We start from the raw sequence: 13791 nt of genomic DNA, 5'->3' as shown, positions 1-13791 counted from the left end.
ACGACTGCTGATCCATAGACTTGGAGTATCTATCGATGCCCAAGAAGCTCGCTTTCGCGGTAGCCTACGGACAGACTGACAATGGCGGCCAGCGTCAGCGAACTGCGTCCGACGCTTGATGCTCAAGATTTCGGTATCCCACCATATGCTCTCGTGCTTCTGTTATTTGCATACTTGCTAGTGGTAGCGCTCGTTCGCTACCAACGCTTGCGAGAGACTGTTAAGAGACTTTCATACGGCAGTCGCGAATCCCTCACTTCAATGACGCTTGAGGACGCGTTCTACATTCAGCTAGACCTCGCCGAACTTGAATTTCCTTTCACGTTCCACAAGGCCCTGCAATTTGCCCTGTTTCGCACGTATGGTATCCCTTCAATTTCAAAGCTACTTGTACAGACGTCTCAACTCTCGAATCCCTTATTGTCACCGAAGCGATATGTTGATACCGAGGTGTTAGTTTCAGAATTCTATGGATATCATCCTCAGAGTGACAGGGCTATCGAAGCCATCAGTCGCATGAATTTCATCCACTCAACTTATCGGAAGGCTGGAAAGATCAGCAACAATGACCTGCTCTACACATTATCGCTTTTTGCTTTGGAGCCGATACGATGGATAAATCGATATGAATGGCGCCAGCTTGAAAGCTTCGAGAAGAATGCTATCGGTGTATTTGCCAAGGCCTTGGGCGACGCAATGTCTATCGAATACGAAGGCTGCTTGAAGAGTGCTAAAGAAGGATGGGCAGATGGGCTGCAGTGGCTTGACGAGGTGGAGGCGTGGGCTGAAGAGTACGAGAAAGCGAAGATGGTACCAGATGTCAATAATTTCGATACAGCAGAGCAAACAGTGGGCATACTGCTTTGGTATGTGCCAGGCTGGGCCAAGGGGTTCGGGAAGAAGCTTGTCTGTACGCTTATGGATGACAGGCTGAGGACTGCCATGGTGTGAGTTGTTTGTCATCTGTCCAAGCACCAAGAGAGCAATTTGCTCACGTGCTCTCGCTAACATAGGTACGATCGACCTTCCAAGCCTTTCTACGTCTCTACGTCCCTTCTTCTCTCTCTTCGCAAAGTTGCGCTGCGACATCTCTTTCTGCCACGACCAAACTTTCTACGCAAACATAACACACCTTACAAGCCCAGCACAGAGGACGGTAGATATAACTTCAACCTCATGGAGACTGCCCCATTCTACGTTAAGCCAACCTTGTTGGGACGATACGGCCCTCTCGCTTGGGTGAGCCGCATATTGGGGTTACCTTTGCCAGGTGATGAAGGAGATAGATATTGGCCGAAAGGATACAAGATTGATGAGGTCGGGCCGGAGAGTATGAGGGGAAAAGGCGGAGGTTATGCTAGAGAATCAAAGGAGAGGGTGGTTCGGATGCGGATGAGTGGATGTCCATTTGCGAGAACGACATCCGGATGAATAACGACTCTCGATGACTTAAGTTGACTTGATCAGATCCTGCGGACACCTCTTTCGGTGGAGCATACGGTGTTCTACACCCAGTAAAGCTAGCATTCGAAGGCCTTGCTTCTTGCTAGCTCATCTATTAAGCACACGAGCCTTTGCTGTCATAGCCCTAACTTTAGGGTACGAACAATTGTACTTATGCTGAGGCTGGCTCAGCGTGAACACAACTCGAAACAAGGGTGGACAGTGCATGTATTAACCTATCCGATCATCTTATCGAGGTTTCGGATCGCTCAGAGTACCTGGCAAAATCACATCATTCATGTCTGATCCCCTGCGAAAGATGTTGTGGCGACCATTGCATATGAGTGGATGCGTCTATATCTTACTGCCACCAGCTGCCTTGTGTCTTTTGAAAGTACGATTTTCAACTCCAACAAAGGCGTGTCAAATTAGCCTGCAAGCAAATGAACCAACCAGTCAAACATTACAGATAATCAATGCCCTCTCGAGCAACGAATTTTCTCGTCTATCATATGTCCACTGCTGTAAGGTGTCAGGCAGCACTTCTACCGAGTAGACCTTCGAATGGCCTCAGTCCTATGGTCCCTTCTGTTGGCTTGTCTGGCTTTCCCTTCAAATAATTACCTGCCACCCACCCTTGCACTTTGACATTACTGGGCATTCTCCACTGAACCTCGTCTCCACTAAAGTTCAGCACGATCACCCAAGTCCCTGATTCTTTTCCCACTTTGAGGTACGCGAACACATCATCACCCTCGGCATTATCCACTGACTGAAACTCACCGTGGACAAAAGCGTCGGCATGTGCCTTCCGATTCGAAAGCCCTCGCTGCCAGTACTGCCATATGCTCAGATCGTCGTCACTGTTGGAATTCGTCTGCACGTCAACGTTGAATGTCACATAGTCATCCATTACGCGCATCCAGGGCTTCACATCTTTGCCACAAAACCCCCCATGAGGAGAACCATCCCAATGCATCGGCGTCCTTGCATGGTCTCTAGCCTTCTTATCTAACACCCCCTAGCTTTCCTCAACGCTTCTTCATCATTCTTATGCAATTCCAGTGTCTTCTTCCAAAAATTGATAGACTCAATATCCTTGAACTCGCTCACATCCCAATACTTCGGCATGTTCCTCACACCGATCTCCTCCCCTTGATACACGAAAATGGTTCCGCTCAACGTTGTTTGCATGAGCGCCAACAACTTCGCCCCCTTCTCCCTCCATTCGTCACTGTCATCACAATACCTCGACACGCTCCTCGGATTATCATGATTCTCAATGAACACACTATTCCACCCATCCCTCTCCCACATGACTCTTTGCCACTTCACCACATCCTTCACCCAGTCCCCCGTCTTAAAGGGCCTCAACGCCAGTCTCCCCTCCCCAGGCACGAAGTCCACATCCACCACATCAAAGATGAAAATCATGCTCAACTCGCCATCTCCTTGATGCACGGTCTTCAAAACCTCATCCGGATCACTGACGCCCGGCATCTCGCCCACAGTGACCGCCTTATATGGCGCCAAGACTTCCCTCTTCACCTCCCTCAGAAATTCATGCATTCGTGGCCCGTTAGTATACCATTTGCTTCCAGGATGATACTTCGCCTTTCCACCATCATTCGTTACGGGTGCATCAGGGAAGCGTTGATCCTTGCTAATAAGATTGATGACATCCATCCGATACCCGCATACGCCTTTGTCTAGCCAGAAGCGCATCGCATCGTGTACAGCAGCGCGCACTTCGGGGGTTTCCCAATTCAGATCTGGCTGCTCAGGCGTGAAGAGGCTAAGATAGAATTGCTTCGATTCTGGATCGTACGTCCAGGCGCTGTTAGCGTCGCCGAGCAGCTGGCACCAGTTGTTTGGTGGGAGGGGGTCGCCGTTGGAGTCGCTGCCGGCTGGGTCTTTCCAGATGTACCAGGAGCGTTTGGGACTGGACTTCGAAGAGATCGAGTCTACGAACCAGGCATGCTGTGATTTAATGAATCAATAGTCTGGAGGAGGTTAAAGTGGGAATACCTCATTGGACGTGTGATTGACTACGAGGTCCATCATCAGCTTCATGTCGCGTTTCTTTAGCTCGGCAACCAACACATCGATATCTTCATTGGTACCGTAGATAGGATCAATAAGTTTGTAATCGGCGATATCGTAGCCCATATCCGCTTGAGGGGATTTGTAGACTACATCAAGCGAATTTCAGTTCAGGGAACCAAAATCACGAAGAACAGTTCGAAAAGAAAGGAGAGCAAGGGAGAGCTGGGCGAAAGGTATGCATCTTGATCATACTTGGTGATATCCATAATATGTCTACCCCGAGGTTCTTCAGATAGTCAACTTTGGAGATGATTCCTGGCAAATCGCCCCAACCATCTCCATTCGTGTCTTTGAACGAAGAAGGGTAGATCTGGATACATGCAAATCAGGTCTCCGCTTCCAATGAGGAGTGTTGGGGTGGAAGCATTGGTATACCTGGTAAATCACCGCTGCCTTCCACCATGTATCAGACATGTTGCACAGCTTTTCCGCAGCATAGGTTACTAGATATGCGCGTTCTCAATTGATCCACTTTCACATGAATTGAAAGCTTCGACCTTCAAGTGTTGTGCTCCAACAGGCGCTTTAAGATACAACGTTTGGGAAGGAGAAGCCATATGTACCAGCCCTTACCCCACTATTACCGAGTACCCCACTCTTTTTGAGCGTTACAGCCGTCGGCAGCGGCACGTCCCCCCCAGCCGCTCCACGTGGGCAGCATCCGAACCAGGAACACAGAGCGGAACTTGTTGGTAGGCTTCGAGTATCGACAGCTTCGATTTCCGATCTCTCGATTTAAAAATAAATGAAGCTCGCTGCTAAAAGCCTCATATAGGCTCCACGCGCCAAATCTAGCGTTGATGTAGCCTCTACAAAGTCTCTAGCAATTGAAGGACTGTTGACTTCAGACTTGCAACTGGCACGTCTTCGTCGAAAGTCGTCGGTCTCCGGCAACGGACAAGACATTTCTTAGGGGTATCAAGCCATGACTGTCCAATTCTCACGATGACAGGATAACCGATCAGCTCTGCGTCTTTCATCTTTGAGCCGGGAGACGCATCGCGATCGTCAATCACGCAATCAATGGAAGATTCGCTCTGCTGGAGAGCGTCGTATACTTCGCGCGCCTGTTCTTTCCAAGAGCGTTCTGCGATAATCACTACCTCGAAAGGTGCCATTTTCCGTGGCCAATTGAGACCTTTCTCATCCTTGAAGACGTCCGCGGCAGATGCTACAATGCGAGAAATTCCGATCCCATGGCAGCCCATTTGCAAAGGTACTTCCGAAGCTTCGACTTGACTCGATGGCTGACGCAATCCAGCGTTGGGGAGGGAGACTGTGGCATCTAAAGTGGAGCTGTATCGTGTACCGAGGAAGAAGGTATGTCCCAATTCGATGCAGTCCTGGACTTGCAGTCGGCCATATTCGCAATGCTCGGTTGGACATTTGTCTCCATTATCGATTCTGACAAGATCCAGGGTGGATTTCTCTACTGTTGCGCTGATTTGCATTCCGTTGATGGAGACAAACTCGGATTCAGACGAGTCATATCTGATCATCTTGTCTAAGATGAAGGTAACATTTAAGTTCTGGCCCATATTCCCGTTGGATTGAAGCATCAAAAGCTGATTTCGAAAGCTGTCTAATGCGTTCTCAACCCCAGCGTCCAATTTATCTAGTTGAGGAATCCTCTTCAATTGATGGAGATTGATCGAGCTGCTTTCTTGACCACTCCGAAAAGGGGTGATGACTACGATAAGCTTCTGCTTGTCGCTTGTCATGTAGAAATCACGGCGTAGACCGCTATCCTGACAACTTGGAAAGGACAGAAGTTCAGACATTGAGGTATAAGGCAACGATATGGTGTTGCCCAAGCCATCGTCTCCACGTACGGCAAGCTCTTCGTTTGCCGAATAACCGCAGCTTCCATCACAAGTAAAGACGCGGTCTTCACCCTTCTTGGATGGCACATGGTATTCATGACTAAGAGTTCCACCCATAGCCCCAGATGATGCGTCTGCGGTTAGCCAAGGGATCCGGAGGTCGTCAAAGAAAGCTGCATAAGCTTGTCTCACCATTTCGTAGGTCTTATGTGCATGATCGAGCGACGAGTCGAAGGTGTACAGGTCTTTCATCAGAAATTCCCTTGCCCGTAAGAGGCTTTCTCGTGGTCGTTTTTCATCGCGATATTTACGCGCTTTAATTAATCAGCCTAGCAAACGCGGTCTAGGAGCGTAAAACTTGCAAACTTGATATAGACGGAGAGGTAGATCTCGATACGAGTTAACAAGCCCTTTGACTACAGTCGTGATTTCTTCTTCATGTGTTGGTGATAACAGAAATTGCGCATCTTTACGGTCACGTAATTGGAACAGCTGCAAATCATGTTTTAATGAATACAGCCAGTTTCAATTTTGGAAGTCCATACCTCCGACTGAATCTTTTTAAAGCGACCAGTTTTGTTCCAAAGCTCGGGAGATGAGAGACTTGAGAGGGATAATTTCGAAGCTCCTTTCAGGGCGTAAGCAACAACCAGGCTTTCAGGATAGGCAAGGCCCACCAATGGACCTCATATGTTTATCAATAAGATTTTCCAATTTTGTCTGCATACGAAGCCCCAGGGGCAGCAGATGGAAAATTCCTGCATATGGCTCAATCAAAAAATCAGCGCAGGCTTGCGATTCGGAATCCAAGGCGACTAACAGAAGTGTAAAAGCCGCACCGTTGAAGCAATTCACTGGAGTCGGCTTATGCCTTGTTAATTGATAGAAGATATTGTACAAGTCCATGTGAACTGACCTTGCGCGACGCTGACAGGCTTTCGAGCAGCGATCGAGGGTATCCAGAAATTTGAAAGCCTTTGTCTGCCATCCTCTAAGGGAGGTGAGTCGAGGCTCGGCGAGTCCCCGCTCACGGACGGCGCCTTTGGCGTGTAAGTTTGCGTGCTATTTTCGGTGTTTAGCACAACTGTCGTTGTCAAAGTGGCTGCATCTCTGTGGGAGAGCTTGAATCTGCTTGATTGTCTATATCGCAAGAGGTTGCATCTTTGCCACCACAACGAGCCTCGTATGGAGGCATGGCAACCGCGTATATATGAACGCATCCAAAACTGTGGCACATGCGCTACGAGACAACTCGGCGGGCCACGGGTTACATTATTGTCGGGCAGTGGTACACACAAAAATCTCGATAACTCCTAATTAGTCGCAAGCTAGCATTCCACTTGAGACTAATGTTTAACAGCTCGCAAAAGTTCAAAAGCTTTCCTATGTTGCGAAAGAACGGAAATATTCCGCGGCGTTGCCTCGCCAGCCAGTCCCATTTAGGCAATAAGCAAATACCCACCGTGCCCCCAATTCTACATTACAATATACAGTTCTGATTCGCAATCGTGGGCGTATTATTTCAACTTCTATTCCGAGTGAATCCACGATCACACCTAAGGTCATATCACAGGCACCAGCGAAATATTGGAAACAAATAACATCGACTTACAGCATGCTTCACTTTACGATTGCTCTCCTTGGCTTACACTGTGCGATTTCAACCGGGGAATACGCGCCTTTTTCATCTCCTTACACTAGGGATTCATCTCTCCTCCAAATCCTCGCCCGTTCAGACAAATGCGCAACATCTTGCGAGTCAATGGGTTCGAACATGTGCTGCGGGAAGAAAGCAACCTGTGCGCTAGATGGAGCCGGTAATGTAGCATGTTGCCCCCACAATGCAGTCTGTACTGGCACAGTAGCAGCAGGAACGAAACCTACCGATGTGCCCTCGGCGCAAGGAGCTTCGTCACTACCCGCCCCTGGATCTGGTATTTCACATGCAATCAGCGGGACGAGCACGATCTCAAATCAATACTATCCCTTTCCTGTCATGGCGACCACATATGCAGATGCTGCAGATTGCTCGACATCTTTCTCGAGCTGTCAGGCGGAATCGGCGAAGTGTACAGGATTTGTTGAGGGGGGAGGATATGGAGTCACTGTCTCGGGTCAACAGGGACAGATCACGCAGCAAGCAGCCATGCCCGCATCATCTGCAGAGTCGATATGTTCAAGCCTGAGTCAGGAGGCATGTCATGGGCTACAAGTGTCGCAGTGTTCCACATTGGAAGGTGCAAAGCCGACAAGCGGTGGAAATACATTCAATGCGGGTGATCAGCCGAATTCAGGCGCACTACCAACAAGATGTAAAGCGATGTACGGGATAGGAGTTGGTGTGGCCGTTGGATTGGCAGGTCGGGTTATGGTGTAATGGAACGGAGGATCGGTTCTCGTCAACTTAAGCATGGAGTTGGTTTAGGACAGGATTGAATACTTTTCGGCGTGTATGCTTGAGCAAAAGCCGACAAAGATATGAATGATAATGCGTACACGGTAGGCGATGAGTAAGCGATGCCGCCATGGTACGTTAGAAGGTACGTTAATTAGTCTGTGTGATGCATACGTGCATACACAAGCAAAACGCAGACTTGATAACATCTCTCCCATTTAAAGACAAGACAGCATGAAGATGAGCCGTAAATAAGGAGGAACTCAGAAGAGACTGAAGCGTTAACGCCCCAAAAAGAAAAACAATAAAGCAAACTAATTTCGAACCTTGGTTCTAAGGTCTTTTTCGGGTCCCCTCTCTCATTTGGCGAATAATCTAGAGTCAGCCGCAGCCATACTTGTTAGCAACAATAATCTTTAAAACTGCTCTCTGATCCTGTTCCCTATGTTGAAAAAAAAATTGCAATTCATTTGCTGCTGCAATGTCTTGTTACCTGCGCTTCATGTCCGTGTTCCCCTGTTGCGGTGGCTGCTTGGGGGATGCTGGAATGGGAGGGGAGGGAGATAAAACACTAGAGTAGACTGGAATGGGTCACTGAGAAAGAAGATGTGGAGGGTTTCGAAGCAAGGGGGATTCTTGTCAAGCGGAGAGGGAAGTGCACGAGATTGAAGCGGGGGATTTGGCGGGTGATAGATCTTTCTAGGATGCGGTGAAAAGAGTGAGATGCTTAGATTCGGGATACGATTCTCACTCGGACTGCAACTTGGTGAGAGGTTTGCAGAGAATGAGGATGTTGCTAGTCATTTCTTTTTATTTCGCTTTTGCGGAGGCTGGTTCTAAGGCGGCCTTCCTTCTTGAGATCAAGAAGGAATGATGAGAGATCGCGCTTCCATGCACTGGAAAAAAGAGATGGAAAATTTCATCATTACATTTGCTAGGTGCTCTTACATACAATCGTGGGCAATGAATTGCCAGACCACCGCTTAGAGTCGGTGAAGGAGCGAAATTGAGTAGAACAAGATATCTTGCAAGATTTTTAGCGTCACTACTCACTTGATAACTTCACGCCAATGAACGACTTGATCTCTGAAGTCGTAATCAAGTGTAAGTTCCGTCTTACGGAAGGGTGAATTTCTCACTAACAAGACCGACAATATTAGCGAAGCCAACATCTTGAGCTGGCACGACCTTGAAAATTCTGCTGCTATTGTCCCAAGTAGCGTTATGGTTATTGTTCTCGGTGCTTTTGCTCCCGCTGGCTCCGACGTTGACGAGAATACCGAAAACGCTGATGCTGCCACCGCCGCTAGTCGTCTCTTTCAGTTTGGTGTCGATGTTGTTGGCGGTGGATGAGCCGCCGGTAACTTCGTAGCCGAGACCTGTAGCAATGATGAGTTAGGTTGGGAGACTCGAGCGAGAGTCTTGGTTTCTTTGGGAGCCTTGGCTTGGAGTTCGTGTTTTGAGGCGTCGACGTTCCTGTGGAACAAAATCAGTGAATCATGTTGAGATGAACGAAAGGAGCGATTGTTATGTTGTGTGACATACCATACTCCTGGGTTGATTGTGATGGCCTGTACGTTGTCATAGGTGATGTTAACGCGCGAAAATGTTGGCCCTGGAATCTTCTTGCTCAATTGAACCTTTTGGAAAATCTCAGCATCGCTGAGTACGTTGCCTGATGCGGCATGGAAGTTGTAGCTGAGTTATGTCAGTTTCATTCACTTTGCTGAGATATTTGGGACATTCCATACCCGGGCCAGTCAGCTAGCTCGTCTTGACCTTTCTGGATCGCGGCTTTGTCATTGCCAATTTGGGCAGCCAGTGGACTGTTGATCTGAGAAACTGAGACTGGTACATTTAGATGGTGGCACCGATACTGTCGAGGTGTTGTTTTGCCGCACTGAAGCATGGAGCTTGGCCAGTCATGACATATTGATAAAATCCCGGATTTGGGGTCAAGCCCACTTCGTCGTCATTATCAAACTGCTTCTTGGCTAGAGTTTGTTGCGTGTTGCATTTGGCCTGGATAGCCATTTGTTGATTAGTGGCATCTAGCAGTGCCGCATCCATGGCTGCGCTCGGCCTGCCTCCCTACAACCATTTAGTCAAGCTTTGAGGAGACAAATGCATCGTACCAGGTCGACGAAGGACAGGTATCTTAGGCCAACGGTAAGCAGAGTCAACAGAGCTCAAGAGTGAGACTCACATTTTCAGAGCGTCCACGTATCCATGAAGGGCGGAGGGATTGTAAAAGAGATTGTCGGTTGCAAAAAGGTTGTGGCCGATGTCGTATAAGCCTTGATAGGTGTACTCATTTGGATTACTGCCCCCTGCCAGAGGACCTTTCTGTGCTTCATTCGCTAGGAAGAATGCCCCTAATGGCCCAAAGTTGGCGCCAGCATTGTCTTTGATGGCCTGGCCATAGTAAAGCCAAAACAGTCAGTTGGTCTTTTCGGATGACATGTTAAAGTATCTTTAATAGGAAAAGTACAATGATTTTGCCGGTTTGACGTCTGAGATGAGGGCTTAGATTGCGGCCTATGAAAAGGAAAAAGAATTCTCCAAGGGGACGGCGACCGACTTACATTCTATCTAGGCTACATGGTGGAAAGCCATCGGATTCTGCCTCAGGAATAAATTCACCGGCTCAGGTAGTCTATCTGACGATAACCGGGCATTGTTCATTAGGGAGCCCGACCAATCTGGAATACCAGATGGGACATCATGGCCCCAGGAAGTCACAAACTTTCAGCTTTTTCTCAATGCCGATACCATGCAACGCATCAATCGACCCACGTTCTCCTTAAGCGGAAGCTCATACTTCGAATTTCTCATTCTGTACCAAGATCATTTTCTCTAATTGACGAAAGTTCTTGGCTAATGGTCATAGGTACCTGAAAAATGCTGGAAAGGTATGTTGACTCAACAAAAGCCGAACATGGAGAAGACCATGCTCATTCAAATCAGAAACATGAGTCAGCGGATCTTATCCAAGCTCGTCAGGCTCTAATTGAAGCGAAGTTCATTAAAGATGAGATACGGGAAGAATACCGAGCTGCATATGCCGGAAAAAAGCCAAGCAAGTCTTTGATCACGTACATCGACGGCAATGAAGACTGAAACTCGGCTTGGGAAGTAGAGGAGACCGCTGAGTAAACCTTTTCCCACATCCGCGAACCAGAATTGAGCACTGCGTCTGCGCTACTTGACACCCTCAGGTTGGCAAACATGCGATTGAAACCGCAAATCGGGTGAGCTCCTCTTTGCCTCTCATTGCCTCTCGTAATGGCCCGTTCTCACATGAATCAGCAATAATATGCCAGTCATTGCAATCGACAAAGATTGGCTTCAATCATTGAAGCTCAATCCTAGCTCGAATGCCGACGACCTCGTTGATCCCAAAGCCATCTTCTACCGCCCTCTTTATAGCCTCCCGACCTACGAGATTACTTCTGATTACTGGGTCAAGTCCTACGCTGCCTTAGGCAAGGAACGCGACGGACCTTGGACCGTCCCTCTCGCCGGCATCTGGGACCGCTCCTGGTCCGATCTCGGTCATCCCTTACTCGACCAAGTCAAGCCACAAGAAGCTTTCACAGCCCAGCAAAAGACGTTCATCAACTCCCTCACTACCACCCTCACCTTCCTGCAATCGCCCTACTCCGGTACCATCAGCCCCGGATCCTGGAATGTGACGGATCAACGGGCGCGTTTCCCGTTGCAGGACTTCAAACCTATTTCTGGCGTGGGGTGTTGAGATCGAATTGACGGTGCCGGAGACGATATTGATTGATGCCTTGCAACAAAGAATGTAACGTTGGCGGCAATGGACTTGCCGCTTAAGGGTGTAACGGGCAATGGCAACAAATTGACTTTCAGAGCGGGAGGGTAAGGCATTGCTGTTCTCGGGGGAGCGCTGGCGGATGTGATTTGATGAGTGGAAGGAAGAGGAGTTGGGGTTTGGACAGGGTTAATCTTCTATGCCAACAAGTGAGACGGCGACGATGCGATTGTAATGTACGGTCGGAAAGGTTCAAGATGGTTCAAAGTAGCCATAGCACACTGTACATACCCGATTCAAATGAAGCTCGACGTATGCGCAGAGCTAGAAGCCAAACGACTGCGGACGGATATCCTATCGCAAAAGTAATGAATCTGATTGGCTTTCCAGACTGCCCGGACCGTATAGGCCGCAGCCAAGATTGCGCATTGATGGTGGAAAGTACGCATCACCCGGGCGACAGCATATTTCAAATCATGGATGCGCATTTCTTAGATTGGGCCATATCAGGGGGGGACCATAGGGTCTAACTTGATTTGTCCGAAAGGCTGGACCCCCTGCCAACCCCGCTAAACTATTTACCGGGTCCACATCCCAAAGTGGGGCACGTTGAAACCCAAACCGGCGACGACGAGATCAATTGAGGCGGTCAACCAGATCGCTTCAAGAAGGCATCGTCATCGGTTCCAGCCTTCAAATTCTCCGACCCAGATTTTTTCGGAACAGTCTGGTGCAATTTGGTTGGTCGCGAACCATCGGTCAAAAAACGAGGGGGCAGGGGAGGTTGGGAAAATTAATTTGGCGGGTTGATAGGAACGTGCTCGCAAGACAATGCCCTTCCCATTAGCATACTCACCCATCTATACCCATTGTCACTCGTTTGAACTGCCTATTTTCTAACATACCGAAAGCAATTGAGGAATTTGCGACCGCGCACGTCCATAGTAACCGCTTCGCAGCCATCAATACTGGACATTCCCAACGAAGAATGCGGCTCTCTCAGCCACCAAGCCTCATCTCCCTTCTTTTCACCCTCCTCTCCACAACTCACATATCAGAATGTCGACCGAAGATAACAGACCAACTCAAGGAACTGCTCGAGTCAAGATATCACTACCTCACAGAACGTGATTGCACACCATGTGGTTGGGCACCACAGGGAGGGACTGCCCCACTCTGCTGCGCTGCAGGGCAAACATGCAGTACCAATCAATTGAATCAAGCCGTATGCAATGACGGAGGTGGAGGAGGAACCGGCAACAACATTCAAGCACAGCAACAAAGTCCCTCACAAGTTCAAGATGCAGCAGGATGGGAATTCTTTACCACCACAACTGTCGGGACTGGCTATGTCACAAGCACCATCACTTACAGCTCGTACTTCGGTGCCGCAACCTCAGCAGCCGCGCAAACATCATGCAGCGGCCAGATGGGAGAGACACCGTGTGGAGGAATGTGCTGCGCAACCGGGACATACTGTGTCTACGCTGGCAAATGCGCCGCGAGTAACGGTGGTGGCGACAGCAGTAGCTCTGTGCTCGGCCAGATCTTTACGCCAGCAGCTACTCAATCAGCCCCATCGCGACCGACAAGCAACACTGCAACAACCGTCACGTCAACTGGGTCCGCGACGACTACCGTACCGTTCTCAACCGCGACCTCAGCGACAGCCACGGCAGCAGGAAGCTCGGACGGGATGACTTCATCCAGCAATAACGGCCTCAGCCCTGGTGCGATCGCGGGTATCGTCATTGGCGTTATCGCTGCCATCATATTTCTGCTCTTATTGATACTCTGTTGCTGTGCTGGTGCCGGATTGGATGCATGTCTCACTTTCTTTGGTCTCCGCAACAGGAGGCGGAAGACAGAGACTACGGTCATCGAAGAGCACCGACATCATCATGGTGCTAGTGGCGGACGGAGAAGGTGGTTTGGACTGGCCCCGGCGAGAGCCGATACCGTCACTGTCAAGAAGAAGAAGAGTGGCGGATTCTGGGGTCCGACTGCCGTGGTGGGAGGGCTGACCACCCTGGCAGTGGTGCTTGGATTGAAGAGGAGAAGAGATAAGAAAACCGAGAAGAGTGATTATGGAGCTGGTAGTAGCTATTACTCTGACTATTCATATGACTACAGTGAGTCTACCAAGTAGCCTCATCTTGCACGCTGAAAACGCTAACCATTTGGCAGGTAGCGAATCTTCAAGATCAGACGATCGATATACGCGGCGGTCAGGAAGATCTGCT

At 49.1% G+C, this 13791-nt stretch overlaps 6 protein-coding genes across 6 annotated transcripts; 2 read left to right on the top strand and 4 right to left on the bottom strand.

Annotated features, from left to right (window-relative positions):
• Nucleotides 1–81: 81 nt before the first annotated feature.
• KY384_002161 (uncharacterized protein) lies at nucleotides 82–951 on the top strand (the record flags this gene model as incomplete). The annotated part of the gene is made up of 1 exon (XM_044810687.1): nucleotides 82–951. One exon carries the CDS (start codon nucleotides 82–84, stop codon nucleotides 949–951), a length of 870 nt encoding a protein of 289 aa, XP_044672661.1.
• A 1024-nt stretch (nucleotides 952–1975) lies between these two features.
• On the bottom strand, nucleotides 1976–3963 carry KY384_002160 (uncharacterized protein; the record flags this gene model as incomplete). The annotated part of the gene is made up of 5 exons (XM_044810686.1): nucleotides 1976–2464; nucleotides 2557–3423; nucleotides 3472–3635; nucleotides 3742–3859; nucleotides 3925–3963. 5 exons carry the CDS (start codon nucleotides 3961–3963, stop codon nucleotides 1976–1978), a joined length of 1677 nt encoding a protein of 558 aa, XP_044672660.1.
• Nucleotides 3964–4358: 395 nt separating this feature from the next.
• Nucleotides 4359–5567, bottom strand: KY384_002159 (uncharacterized protein; the record flags this gene model as incomplete). Its single annotated transcript, XM_044810685.1, has 1 exon — nucleotides 4359–5567. One exon carries the CDS (start codon nucleotides 5565–5567, stop codon nucleotides 4359–4361), a length of 1209 nt encoding a protein of 402 aa, XP_044672659.1.
• Nucleotides 5568–8883: 3316 nt separating this feature from the next.
• On the bottom strand, nucleotides 8884–9837 carry KY384_002158 (uncharacterized protein; the record flags this gene model as incomplete). Its single annotated transcript, XM_044810684.1, has 2 exons — nucleotides 8884–9146; nucleotides 9639–9837. The coding sequence occupies 2 exons, from the start codon at nucleotides 9835–9837 to the stop codon at nucleotides 8884–8886; spliced, it is 462 nt and encodes a 153-aa protein (XP_044672658.1).
• A 31-nt stretch (nucleotides 9838–9868) lies between these two features.
• KY384_002157 (uncharacterized protein) lies at nucleotides 9869–10452 on the bottom strand (the record flags this gene model as incomplete). The annotated part of the gene is made up of 4 exons (XM_044810683.1): nucleotides 9869–9877; nucleotides 9903–9924; nucleotides 9974–10182; nucleotides 10411–10452. 4 exons carry the CDS (start codon nucleotides 10450–10452, stop codon nucleotides 9869–9871), a joined length of 282 nt encoding a protein of 93 aa, XP_044672657.1.
• A 543-nt stretch (nucleotides 10453–10995) lies between these two features.
• Nucleotides 10996–13697, top strand: KY384_002156 (uncharacterized protein; the record flags this gene model as incomplete). The annotated part of the gene is made up of 3 exons (XM_044810682.1): nucleotides 10996–11018; nucleotides 11077–11432; nucleotides 12460–13697. The coding sequence occupies 3 exons, from the start codon at nucleotides 10996–10998 to the stop codon at nucleotides 13695–13697; spliced, it is 1617 nt and encodes a 538-aa protein (XP_044672656.1).
• Nucleotides 13698–13791: the final 94 nt, after the last annotated feature.

The sequence above is a fragment of the Bacidia gigantensis genome (assembly GCF_019456465.1).
Source record: "Bacidia gigantensis strain McMullin 20006 chromosome Unknown contig_134, whole genome shotgun sequence".
NCBI classification, from domain to species: Eukaryota; Fungi; Ascomycota; class Lecanoromycetes; order Lecanorales; family Ramalinaceae; genus Bacidia; species Bacidia gigantensis.
The sequence above is the reverse complement of the archived record's forward strand: the minus strand, read 5'-3'. Positions and strand labels throughout refer to the sequence as shown.